We start from the raw sequence: 13,487 nt of genomic DNA on the forward strand, positions 1-13,487 counted from the left end.
CATGGGTAGGGGGCAGTTCCCCAGGGCTTCCACCTCCTCAGACCCCCACTCGTAAAGTCATCAGGATAATCACAATCTTTCTCCTACATCGCACCCAAAACATGGAACGACCTCCTTCAACACATCAGAGGCTCCTTCTTACTTCTTGAGTTGCACATGAAGCTGAAGCCCTGGCTTTCCAATTAAACAACGAGGGGGCACACACCTACACAACTGCCCGAGTGCCTGGATCCCCTCAGGGGCGACGTGTGTGTCATTCAAATCGACATAATAAATATAGAATGTTTTGTTATATTTGACTGGCTGGGGCTGCTTTACAGAAGCCATGTGTGACCAGGCCCAGTCATAACACAACTTCTCGTAGACAGTTAAAATATAAAAATAATATTTTGTTTTATGTCTTCTTCCTTAATTAGCCTCAAATATTCAACCTTACCTCTCTCTTGATTGACCTCCACCCATACTATACCTCTTTATAGCTAGTCCCCTCACTCCATCACAGGTATTTCTCACCTTTGTCTCACTCAATACACTTCTCGCACTACCTCACCTCACTACCAGTCTCTATGCCTGCCACTCCTCTCTACCTCAGCTTTGTCGACCTCCCTGCTTTCTGAACCTAATTGCTGTTTCCATCTCACCTCTCTGTACCTTTCATCTACTTCACCCCATCTCTTTATTTCATATCTTTGAAGCCTTGTCTGTATCACTATTCTTTACCTCAACTCACTACCTCGTTTCTCACAAGCTCGCGTCTCTACACCATCTCACACTACCTAATATTTCAAATTTCACCACCATTCATTTGCTACCTCAACTGTCCACCTCCCTCTTGGCTTCATCGTTTGTTATGTCTACCTCCTATCTCACTATCTTACATCTTGCTTGCTATCCCTCTTTTTACCTCTTGTTCAGCATCTAGCATTATCGCCTCGCTTCTCTTCGTAGACCTCTTACTCCAAAAGTTCTAATGTTGAGCAGAGGAGACTGGGTTGGTGAAGGCATTTGTTCAGTCAGTGTTTTATTCAATAGAGTTCAATACCTAGTCAATAAATTACTTTCACCCTTGTCTATAAAGAATATGGCATAGTGCTGTTAAAGAGTTCTGAGAAAAGAAAGTGCTTTTCGAATCAAGTGTGAGGTTAATCTCCTGACATCAGTGCTTGATTTGAGCTGGTGGTTTCTGGTGCTCGGCACCAGCAGTTTATTGTCAGCACTGGCTCTAGTGATCATCCACCACATGGTGGCGCTGTCTGAAAGGTGCACAACAACGTGTTTCTTAAGTCAAATGGCAATGAAAATTAATCATACCAACCTCTTGTGCCAATATTATAGCTTTGTGTGTCCTGAAATAATCTGAATTGTACCACTTGTAGGAATGCAATGCTTAGGTGTTATGTTGGCGCTGTCATTGGCACCGCTGGCAGGGGCAATGCATGGTGGAGGCTGCAGTGGCCTTCCGAGAGGGCCCAGGCACTTCATTTTTTACAAATTCAGCACTGCCTGACATCAAATCAAATGGGAAAGATGTGCTCTGTAGTGGTCCCGAATGATTCTCCGCAATGTTATGTTTTTATGCTTGATTAATATCATAAGCAAAATGACTCGTGTTTGGTTTCCGATGTAGGCTGATGGTTGCATGCTACTGTTTCTCTGTAGATGACCGTAGTTTCCAGATATGTATTTTTCCTCATTTTCATTTGTGCAATTTTTTGCTCTATTGCTGGGCATGGTGGCTTTGGTTCCTGGCTTTTAAAATTGGGACTGCATTATTATATCTATCTGGTAGGCCACAGGTGTAGGGCCAGACTGCCCATTCTTCCACTTTGGCATTTTTCCAGTAGGCTTCTGAGTAGGCGGCTGCTTTTTCAGCGCCAACCTACTGCTGCGTTGGGTGTTTTTCAACATTTTTTGCAAGGCTGATTTGAATTTCCAGTCTGCCCCTAAACAAATGTGCTAGTGTGAAATGGACTTCACCAGCTTTAACCTAAATTAAAGATTGGTTCAATTGTGTGATAGCCGGCTTGGTTTTCACAGGAAATTAAGAAGGAATACCATTTTTGATCTGATACTAAATATAACAAATTTTCCTAGAGCATCAAACCATGAGTTATTGACAATTTGTATGGTTATAACTTGGTGCATTAATTAATTACATGCCTCGCTCTGCTGCAGTGAATCTCTTGCTTACTATCAAAGCTCACAAATGCCACCTTTTATCAATGATCAACCACCAAATTCAGGAACTTCCTCCTATCTAAACTTTCATAAAGTTTTGAAAACCTACCCTTTCTCCTTTTAGAAATACCTCTTCATTTTTAAATGCCAGGCCACCGTTTTCTGTGTATGCTTCAGAAATGTGTATACATCAATTTAGCAATAGCATGATTTGAGAAAGTTCTAAAATTTTCAGTTTTTGGCAAACATTTTATTCCACCTTCTTCCCCCTTAAGCACAGCCACATTGTCAACTGAGAGACAATTGTTATAGTAAAACAATGTAGAGAAGTGTTTGTCTGTGTGGCATGGGGACAAATGTTTGTGTTATAATGAAAGAACCAGGAGTTGCTGTCTAATGTCTTAATGCTAACTGTTTAATCTAAGCACCTTGGTTCTAATCCCAGTATGACCAAATTGTGTTTTAATGAGCACATTCATAATCATCAAACGCTGTCTCAGTTGCCTTATATACCAACACTGGGAGCAGTTACAAAAACGCTGAGGAACAAACAGTGCTGAACTAATAAAAATACAAGACATTTAAATATAAGAGAAGCTGATATTCCTCTGGCAATTTTGAATAGTAAGTAACCATTTTGAAGGACCACTGGTGGCCGCATTTGCTCTTGATTTGGAGAATTAATGGTGGTGAGTTTGGGGGCATTTTTTACCAGTGGTCCTTCAAACTTGTATATCCTACATATAAGTCGATCTGTCCCTGGAATACTGCGTTATTCCTAAGAGGCTATTTAATGATAAATGGCTGACACTGTTATCCACGAGTGGAAAATGGTGGACGCATTGGCCAATATTGATGCAGGGAAAGATGTTATTTGTCAGCATTGAAGATAAAGGTGCGGATTACGCTGGGGAGGGGGTCGTCATGAGAACAAGCTAACCGCGTCCAGTTTCTGCGTATGTGGTGAGAAGGGGTCGACCTAACACACTTCAATTAGGAACTTGGTTGTCAATAGTGCTGGCGGTCAATAGCGCAACCCGTCTATCGATCTGACTATGTCACAAGGATTTGAACCTTGCCAGGCTCCGTTTCAGAAGGAAGTGTGGACGTTCAGGCTCTTTCACATCAATTTGTTTAACTTTTGTTAAATCTTAACCCCCCTTTGAAGAGCAAGTCGAAGAGAAGATTCTTGTTATCCGCGTTCTCGCGATCCGTTTATCCCTGAAGATAGTCAGTTTAAAGACAGAGCTAGTGGGGTGACTACAAATGGAGCTCGCTTCCGGCTCCTTCGAAGTAAGCGCTGGCAAAACTAATAAATCTATCTTCAGTCTTAAATATTTATTCATGAGCACAGTTTGTGCCATGGGACCAGTGCAGATACACATCCACTTCACTCTGTGCATAATGTGAACAGTGGGACAAGACACAAAGTCAGATTGTACACTCTGTACTGTGCTTATCCTGTACTTAGTGTGGGAATAGACGCAGACATACAGAATACACTGTGCTACAGTGGATTGGAAAACTGCCCTGAGTAATTACCAGTGGCTGGGGTTAATTCAAGCGATCCATCCATCACTTTTTGTGTTACTCAGTTCATATACAATGCAGTACTTATACCTTGTGCAGACACACGCCCTATGTACTCTCAAGTGCAAACATGCACATAGTACATACTGTCCAATTGTCTTGCAAGGCAATCATTTTGTTTAACCTAGCGGCAAAAGAACTAGATAAGAACGACAGATGAACTGAACTTGACTTTGTAGAATCACCTCGTTCATTTAATTTAAATTCTTCAGTTCATACGCCCATAGCACTAGCAAATTATTATACCCCGGAGAACCATGCAGGCTTGTGTACAGATTTAACCAACTCATCTAGAAGTTTGCTTTCTAGTAGGGCCGGACATCACATAGAAACAGACCTATCACTACTTTACCATTTATATAAATGAGTTAATTGTAATTTTAAACCAGAATAATTGTTTTATACTTTATGTACCCAGGTGGTTCATTCCACCCTTTTATGACTTTAAAGAAATCAAATAAAAGTATTTATCTCTCACATAGTGCATACTTTGTATACTGTACTATTTGTTCTATGGCATGTAAATATTCATACATTTAACTTTAACCACCTCCTCTACCTAAAATGTTGCATTTCACACGCTTCATGTTAAGTTTCCTTTCTATAACCTTAACTTTACACAGAAGAGCACATTGGTTCTCCTAGCAGGACCTAATATGCACTTCCCAGGATGGTGTTTGAAATTTCATTCTAGTAAGGCGAGACAATGCTGATGACTTACACGGAGCATTGCTTGCCTGCTTCGGTTATAATTATTTCCAAACCGGCTGAGCTTGCTGGGTGTCCTACACAAGTTGCTACATTTTCAAAGTCCATATTGAATTATTTATTGTTTGATTAATTAAAAATCCTTACAATGTGTATATAAACACATTAATCGAACATTTTGCGCTGCGCTGCTCTCATCGCAATCAACGAGAATGTAACAGTTACATATCAATATTTACATTTAGATACAAATTTCCTTCTAAAAACGAGGTACCATCATGAAAGAACAGGTGCAAAAGCTAAGGTGCATAAGTGTTCGTAGTCCGGTGCAAAATCAAAAAGTTGAGTTACTGCGGCGCTTAGTGCTATATGATCCAAAAGTTCATGAATGGAGTAGCGAATGGTTAAATAGAAGCTCTAAATCTAATTTGCTTTGTCGTTGCTGTACTGCCACTGTTTTAGTGTGGAGTTCAGAGTTACAATGATCTAAGGCAGGCAGTTGAAGTTACATATTTTCACTCGAAACCACAATTTAGCGTTCCATATTCCTTGAGCAGGGTTCCACAGTCCTTAAGAATTACCTAGTCCTTTGATTTAAAGCAAGTGCTCTACATTGCACGTGGAGTAGCACTTGAAGATAGTAGAGTCAGCCCGAGCTGTGCTGTAGGGGTTGTAAGATGATTCAGTGTTATGAAACTGAAGTGGGACTTGCAAAATCGCCAGATCAGGAGACTGAAGTATGGCAAAGACTACTTCAATTGTATACCGTGTCGTGTCCGCCTTTAGCTGTTTCCTCATTTTGACATGGCCGAAACTGAGTATTCTGGATGGCCGGTAGGCTGCTTGAACTTACGATATGCAAGATGAATGAAGATTGTCGAACTGATATTTAGGGCCATATTCTCTGGGTTCAATGCCGCTATAATGCCCTGCCTGCAGGACCGAACTCCCAGTTTGTTCTACTCAGGCCTCAATTTTGATCTACGCAGGTCCATCAGTGCTGGGCAGATACAAACGACATGCTTCAGGGGTTCAACTGATTCCCCGCATTCCCTATCTACAAGCTCGTCAGATGGACGCCGCCAGGGAGCTAGATGTTTCAAGAAGTGCCACTCACCCAGTCTAAGCACCAAAAATCTCTGTTTTAGGTGCAGGGAATATGTGCAAGCAAGGTATGGCAATGGGGAGGCCAAATGGTAAGAATTCATTACTGCCCATGCATGCTTGCATTTAGCTAGGATCGCCCTGTCTGACAAGTAGGAACACAGTTGGATACACTTCTTAATGCTTTATTTGAACACTTTTTTACTTGGATAGAGATTCCACAGTTCACTTGCTCACAATTGCAGCATACATTCATTATGTGACCCACCTAGGTTGGTGGAACTGATGTCAGTCCATAGCAGGGACTCGAAGAAGCCAGCTCTAGCCTGTCTCAGCTTACGGCACAGGTTGAGAAAAGCACCCGCACTTTGCATTTCGTAGGTAAGGAGGCCTAGCTCTAATCAAATCTGGGCTGTGGATTAGGTTTTTGGCAGCCAAAGCAGAATTATTTTCTGGCGTAGTGAAACAAATGTTCAGTAAAGGTGAATGTCAGAAGGGCCTCCAAATTGTTGCAGCCTGCTTAGCATTGATTTTGATTTCCAAAAACAAACCCTCCCAAAGCAGGAGTTAGTTCTGGACAATTACATTCCCAAATACCCTGACACACTGTGAGGTTTCTCCTAGAAAACATGAGGTTATTTTTAGGTCGAGCTTACTTGACAGTGTATGCGCTGTCTATTGCTAGGCCTTTTGTGGCATATTGTGGCTTACCCAGGATACAGAGGGGTTTGAAACCCACTCATTTCCTACCATTGGTTGGCTTTCCTAGTCACTCATTTGCCTGCTTATTATTTGTGTCTCAGCTTGTCAACCTTGTTTGTCCCTCCCATGGAGCATTGCCTCTTTACAATCTCTTTGATTAGTGGACATCTCTGCTTCCACTGATTGCTTTTTAAGCACTATGTTTATCTTTTGTGTGAAACACTCCAGTAGAGTGGATGTGTTTTGAAGACGTCTTCCACGTATATGCCTCTCTCCTCTATTATTCTCCGACTGCTTCTTCTATCCTTGCGCTTGCCTGTGTGCTTGTCTCCATTGCTTCCCACCACCTGCGCCCTCTGTGTTTCTTTCACCCAACTCCTTTGATGTTATTGCACCCGCCCTCCCCTCTTTTGCTTTTGAGTCCCTTCTTGCTTTGTTTTATTGTCCCTCCACTGTGTTGCATTGATATTTGCCCTTCAGCCCCATGTTGCTTCCACGTTCCTCCCACCCTCCTCGATGTTGTTTCTGCTCCCCCTTGCCCACTGGCGTAAAAAAAAAAATGCATGCATAATTTTCTTTTTAGTCACTGATCTAACTGGGATCGCTAACTAAAAAAAAGCACCGACATAATTTTGTAGCATAGGCACACGTGGTGCACATGCCTACAAAATAACGTGGGCGGCCACATCAAAGGCTTTTCTTTTTTAAAAACTTTCGCACAGTGCACATCGGATGCTGTGAGGTATGGCTAGATATTATTTGCAAAGCCAATAGATCACAAAGGGTAGAACCATTGGCTTTGCCAATGCTTGTTCGTTTTTGCTGTTTCAGGTCAACAGGATTTTTTGGGCGATCACAGAAGGGAATGAGGTATATATAAAAGACTGCCCTAAATGGGTGGCCCTACAATGTATAGTGACTGTTTTTGACCAATGGGCCACATGCCAAAGATTTCTGACTTAGGAACCAGTTGAGGCTCTGCTCCCAGAACCCTATTGGCCCCCACTCCCCCAACTCTAAATTAGGAGGGGGCGGGGAGGGCTGTGAATTTGGTGAAACAGGACCTCTGATGATGTATGGCGTAAACCTCATTAGTCATAATGTTGTCCTATGTATGGTCCTTAAAGGAAAGCCAGGTGTGTAAATTCAACCACACATTCACAAAAATGCCTAGAAGTGATTCTAAGTGTGCACTAATACAACTCTCGACTCTAATTCATGCATTCCATGTATCTTTTTTCTAAGCAACAAAAGTTCCCTCTTTAGAAGAATTTTTAAAGTTTTTGATCAGTATTTCATAACCTTTTGTCTTCTGTGAAGCCCTACACAATTACTACTGTCAGCTAACGACCCACACTCTAAGTCGTTTCTACGATTTGAGACACAAAACAATACACAAAAATAGAGAATTAAGTTTACATCAAATTATGAAACATTGTATTTAATATACAAACCAACAAATATACAAAAACGACATTTTAATGGGATGGTTGGAGCTTTTTAAAATGTGGTTGTATTTCTAAAAGAGAAAGCAACATCCTAGACAGCAGCATATCGCTTTGATTTTTTTTTTACTGCTGCTGTCTGTTTGTTGGCACATACCAGTGCTTCAGTTGAGGCCACCATGCCTCTGTACTATATTCTGTTTGCTGTATTCGCGTAGCTCCCCTGAATCAAGCTAAGTACACAACTCGATTTGTAGCCTCCAGTTTCGAACTCGCTCACATTTACAGAGCATTTTAAAATATTAATTTTGGCTTTTTATGTATGTATAATTTATTAATATGAATTAATATTCTAAACAGTCAGGGACCTCCTTAGTTGGTGTTGCAGACCTCCAGGGGTCCTCGGATCCCTTTAGATAGTTATTTAATGAATGCCATTCCGCCAGTTATTATTTTGTCAGTTCCTGTTAGGGTTCTTAAAACATGATTATGATGAATAATCGACTCTTGGGTGGTACTGTCTTTAGAGTCTGCTGGAGCCCCTCTGGTACTGTCTTTAAATTCGGATTGGCCTATAAGGGAATGGGAAAGTTACCTTGCATGGTGATTGGTGCATCTGAAAATCTGCCGGTAGGTCTATCTGACAGACCCAATCAACTGACCAGCTATTAATTCCTTCCGTGCGGCCGCGATTCCCCCCGTGTGCGGCAGCCGTGAAGAACCCCAGCCGTCATCAGCACACGAGCACCGTGGAGCGTCACCAGCATGGAAGGGGTTAAAGGAAATACTTTACAAAACAATACCAAGTTTGATACCTGGAAAAATCAGGTAGGCTTGTAAAGAAACTAACACTTGCAAATGAAAGACCAGCAAACGTCAGTGTGTTCTAGATGGAGCTCGTATAGAATAAAAAAAAAAAGGTGTGGGGTGTAAAGACCAGAAGAGAATGTATAAAGCAAATCTATCAATAAGGTTAAAAAAGGCAGTATAGAAAATAGGTGTTTTACAGATTCTTTGCTGTTGGCTGGTGACAAATAATTGCATTGTCGATGTAACGACTTGCGTTGTAATGTGCTGCGATGTAACAATGCGTTCATTGTAACGACCGCGTTGTAATCTCATGTGTTGTAATGCATGCGATGTAATGGTTGTTTCTCGTTAATACTTTCCTGGCTGCATTATTATGTTTTGTTGTGTGTTTGTAGATCTGTAAACTTCATAGTCTGTCAAATGTTATAAATGGGTAGGATGAGAGCAGTTGTGACATACTTCCAGATGCTAAACTGTGGTGATTACTAGCAGGGGTCAAAGAGTCTGAGCTGTGGTCAGAGCTGGTTTCAGCATTGGTCCTCACCCTCGTGGACATCACGACAAGCATCGGATGCTTCTGAAGTGCACTTTGTACATGGCGGACAGACTCATCAACAGACTGAGGAAGTGTGAAAGACTCTCAGCATGTTTCCAAAGGTTATAAGCACCTTGAAGGCAGTGACTCTCATCATGTGTCCTTGACCAGCAGACACAACCAAGATCCTAGGCGGCCTTTGCCACACATACAGCCTTGACATCTGCAAGACTGCACAACATTGCCAGACTAGGCATCAAGCACTGCAAAAACGAAAAGATCAAAGCTAAGTCTCCTGCTGCACGCCAAACATCTGGCACAGCGACCTGGCGAAGGTCCAAAAAATAGCATGATCCGTGCTTTTCCACAATGAATGAGAGCCCGTCTCTCTGATTAAGACCTCTTCCGCAAGGAGGAATCCTCCCTCTAGTCTCAGCACTGGACAACACTGAAGAGTGACCCTCTAAGAACCGAAATGGTGATTCATAGCCTCCTGCCATATACAGCACGCTGTCGCTGTAGAGAGATGTTTGTGCTTTACATGTACCTTGCATCCATACATACAGTGGCATCCTATCTTTTCACAGAAAAACAGGAGATTTAATTATTCTTCGAGGTCTAAGGGTCATTTGAGATTTTGGTTCCCTTACATCTGGCTCACAACAATGGCAGCCTAGTCATAATGTGGACTAAACATTTGTTTGCCAATCCTACAGTGTGTTTTTATCACTAGATAATATCTCCATGATTAGAGGGTGCTATAATCCTGAAACATTCTGTGAGGTTTGGGGGCAGCTTTAAAAGCCATCTAGGTTTCTACCAAGAGTTAGAGTAGGTGACAAAACTTAGAGCTGGTGCGAGTGACCAAAAAACGTGCAGGGATCCTCATTGGAGAATGGTTTCTATGTAGTCATACACTCTACATAGTGGGTCTTTTGTTCATCGGGTAGTTTTGATGAAGCGAGGGGCCAGACAATAGTGGCCCACACAGCGTCTCGGAATCCTATTTTTCTTAATTACACAGATACAGAACCTGTATCTCTCACTCCTTTAATCAGTTTCTTGGTTGTGGTTTTTTGTGGGATGTTACTTCATGTGTTTTTTCTTTCTCTTCGTCTCTTCTACTGCAATAGGGTCGTTTCCAGTAGAAAGTGTCTTTACGAGAGATTTAGGCTAAATGTGAGGAAGATATCCCAAAATTGAATATTACAGTATATATATATATATATATATATATATATATATATATATATATATATATATATATATATATATATATATATATATATATATATATATATATATATATATATATATGTAAAGACACTTGTGTCCAATCAGTCCTTTCTAGGATTGCAATGGTGGCTCACAGATCAATACATACTTCAAACATCTCCAGTGGTTTTGAACAATTATTAAGTTTCAGGAAGGTTATAGTAAGCACTAAAAAAAAGGTAGACAAGTAGGGGAAACATAAGATGGGGAACGATCTGGACATTGCAGAAACTTAGAGAGCAAACTGAATCTCAATTTCTTACACAGCAGGTTGAAATTTGTTCTCTTTTGGTCTATTATCGCTTTGCAACTCAAGTGGGTGCAACACATTCAAGCATCTCTCTTTCCAGCCCTGATCGAACTGTACGAATGGGACAATGAATAGCTGAACTCAATGTAATGAAGATGATCGTAGATAGGGTGGTACCAACCCATCCCTCTTCCTCGTCGCAGACCTTACAGTATGACCGTGTCTGGGATGAGGATATGGTGGCTGCGGTGTGATGAGGATTACCAATAAAACATTGAAACATCTCAGATGCTTTCTTCAGATACACCCATGGAAACATTTTATAACAGTTTAGCGAATGTACCATTCAAGCGTAAGGGAAATACCAGTACATGATTGCACTGGGACAGAGATGGCTTCAGCATCCCAGGGCACAATGTTATTGCATCAATAGCTACTGTGATGACCCTACATAACTGCAAACTACCAGAGACTGACCGACAGCTCCTGAGGTCCAAGGGAGCAGAGGCAAGGAATCAAACTATGGCGCCAGTTTCATGATGTGGGTGGGGATGGTCTTTTAATCTGGCTGGGAGTATCACTTGTATTGAAAGCTCTGAGAGGATGCTTCAATTGTGTGGTTGTAGACATCAGTTGGAAATGATACATCTGTAAGAAAAAAAATCTGAATGATTCGCATGGTCAATCGTGAAGGCAATATTTTCCCTTAGAATTGGTGTTTTATGATTGCATGTTATGTTACATGTGAATTTAGCTGCAAGGGACTGACAGACTGGGGCTCTGCGGTCTTCCCATACACTGGCCCCTAAACGTCTTTCAGACCCACCTGCTTAGACAATGCCAAAGACATTGGAATGCTTGGAAAATGTTACTTCATGTGATGTTCAGCTCAGAAATAATGTAATAACTTGCTTCACCTAAATCAAGCATTAATCATACATACATAATTCCACATCACTGTAGATCTCAGGTGAAAGGTCACCTTGAACCTGTGGTCAAAGTTTCTGTAATCGGAGTGAAGATGTTGATGAGTTAATGGATGTTACCTTAGCATAACTTTATGTAGAGGCACTACTGATGCCCTGCCCTGTTTTTATTTCTCAGCCCAATCGAATCCATCATTAGGATCAAACCTTGAAGTTGTTCAGTTGACTTGCCAGCTCTCCATAAGAAGTCTTACCCCCCCACCCGCTTTGTTTAATGTGTTAACTCCCGTGTCATATTCTGATTCTAGAGGGATGCAGGAGGTACATGGAATTTACAAAGAATTATGATGACCCCTCAAAAGGGCAATGCTTGAGTCTTTCGAATTCTAAATACAATCTGTTGTTGGCCAATGTATTTGATCATGTGGACTCCACAACAGTCATATTTTGAGCCAGGTGGTCACAGTGCATGTATTGAATTATCTTTGTGGAACGTTAAACTAGCTCATTGCATAATGTGCAAATGATAAGTGAAACTTGTGGTTTTTTGTTTTTCGTAGGTACGTACCAGGGCCAGTGGGTCGGCGGTATCCGGCAAGGATATGGAGTTCGGCAGAGCGTCCCCTATGGAATTGCGGCGGTTATACGGTCTCCCCTGAGGACGTCAATAAACTCCCTGCGCAGTGAGCACACCAATGGCACGGCACTCCATCCAGATGCCACCCCCACAAGCGTGGGGAGTCCCGCCGTGTCCAGGGGAGGATTTGTTCTTATGGCTCACAGTGACGCAGAAATTCTCAAAAGCAAAAAGAAAGGCCTCTTCCGCAGGTCCCTCCTGAGTGGGCTCAAACTGCGCAAATCTGAGTCCAAGAGCTCGCTGGCAAGCCAGAGGAGTAAGCAGAGCTCCTTCCGCAGCGAGGCCGGCCTGAGCACTGTCAGCTCTACTGCCAGTGACATCAACTCCACCATCAGCCTGGGGGAGGGCGAAACTGAGCTCTCCGTCATTGAGGACGACATAGATGCCACCACCACTGAGACTTACCTTGGGGAGTGGAAAAACGACAAGCGGTCAGGCTTTGGGATGAGCCAGCGATCGGACGGGCTCAAGTACGAGGGGGAATGGGCCTGCAACAAGCGCCACGGCTATGGCTGCATGACCTTCCCCGATGGGACCAAGGAGGAAGGGAAGTACAAGCAGAACGTCCTGGTGAGCGGGAAGCGGAAGAACCTGATCCCGCTGAGGGCCAGCAAGATCCGGGAGAAGGTAGACCGGGCCGTGGAGGCAGCGGAGAGGGCCGCCAACATCGCCAAGCAAAAAGCAGAGATCGCAGCTTCCAGGTAGGCGTTGAAGGGCAGCCCTGGGTAAATGTCAGATGCTGATGCTTATCAGACTAGATCTCATTCGGCCATACAAAGCAGGCTGGCTCCGTGCCTTATCCTAACGATTGCTGTCCCAGCAAAAGCGGCAGAGCTGCGTTTGTGACCTGGCATGCATTAGAGTGTACTAATTATCTGTGTGCTGTATGGCTCTGCTTCTCTCCCCTCCCCCTCAGCAGCTCACCCACGGCTGACCTCATTCGTCAGCACTTCTCGTCTGTGCTTTTTATCATTGATCTTTCCTGAGACGTGCCAGTTCTCAGGCATTTATCAATGCTTGGTTGTATACTTTGTTGCAGTGGAAAAGTACTTCATGAAGGGAATGAAATGTTTGTTTTTGGTATAGGGCTGAATGGTACCCCAAAGGTGCATGGAAGCACTGGGAGGGAGGGGCCAATAGAGCGGGAAAAGAGGATCAGGGAAGGAGGGGACAAGGGGAAGAGACTGATGGAGGAGCCTGGTGTACCATTGTTACCCTGGCTCACTAATCTTGGTAGTCAGGGTCTCACCATCTCTCAAATACAACAGAGCAAGGTCCATCTTTTCTTTTTAGTGGAGTTTCTAGAAGTGATTTTTAGGGGGTGCAT

At 42.7% G+C, this 13,487-nt stretch overlaps 1 protein-coding gene across 1 annotated transcript in view; it reads left to right on the top strand.

Annotated features, from left to right (window-relative positions):
- The window catches only part of JPH3 (junctophilin 3), a 589,251-nt gene that overhangs the window by 218,529 nt on the left and 357,235 nt on the right, over positions 1-13,487 (top strand). The window contains exon 2 of the mRNA XM_078669374.1: positions 12,084-12,861. Coding sequence (XP_078525500.1) covers positions 12,084-12,861 — 778 coding nt within the window. The remainder of the gene's footprint in view (positions 1-12,083; positions 12,862-13,487) is intronic.

Source organism: Lissotriton helveticus, chromosome 12 (assembly GCF_964261635.1).
Source record: "Lissotriton helveticus chromosome 12, aLisHel1.1, whole genome shotgun sequence".
NCBI classification, from domain to species: domain Eukaryota; kingdom Metazoa; phylum Chordata; class Amphibia; order Caudata; family Salamandridae; genus Lissotriton; species Lissotriton helveticus.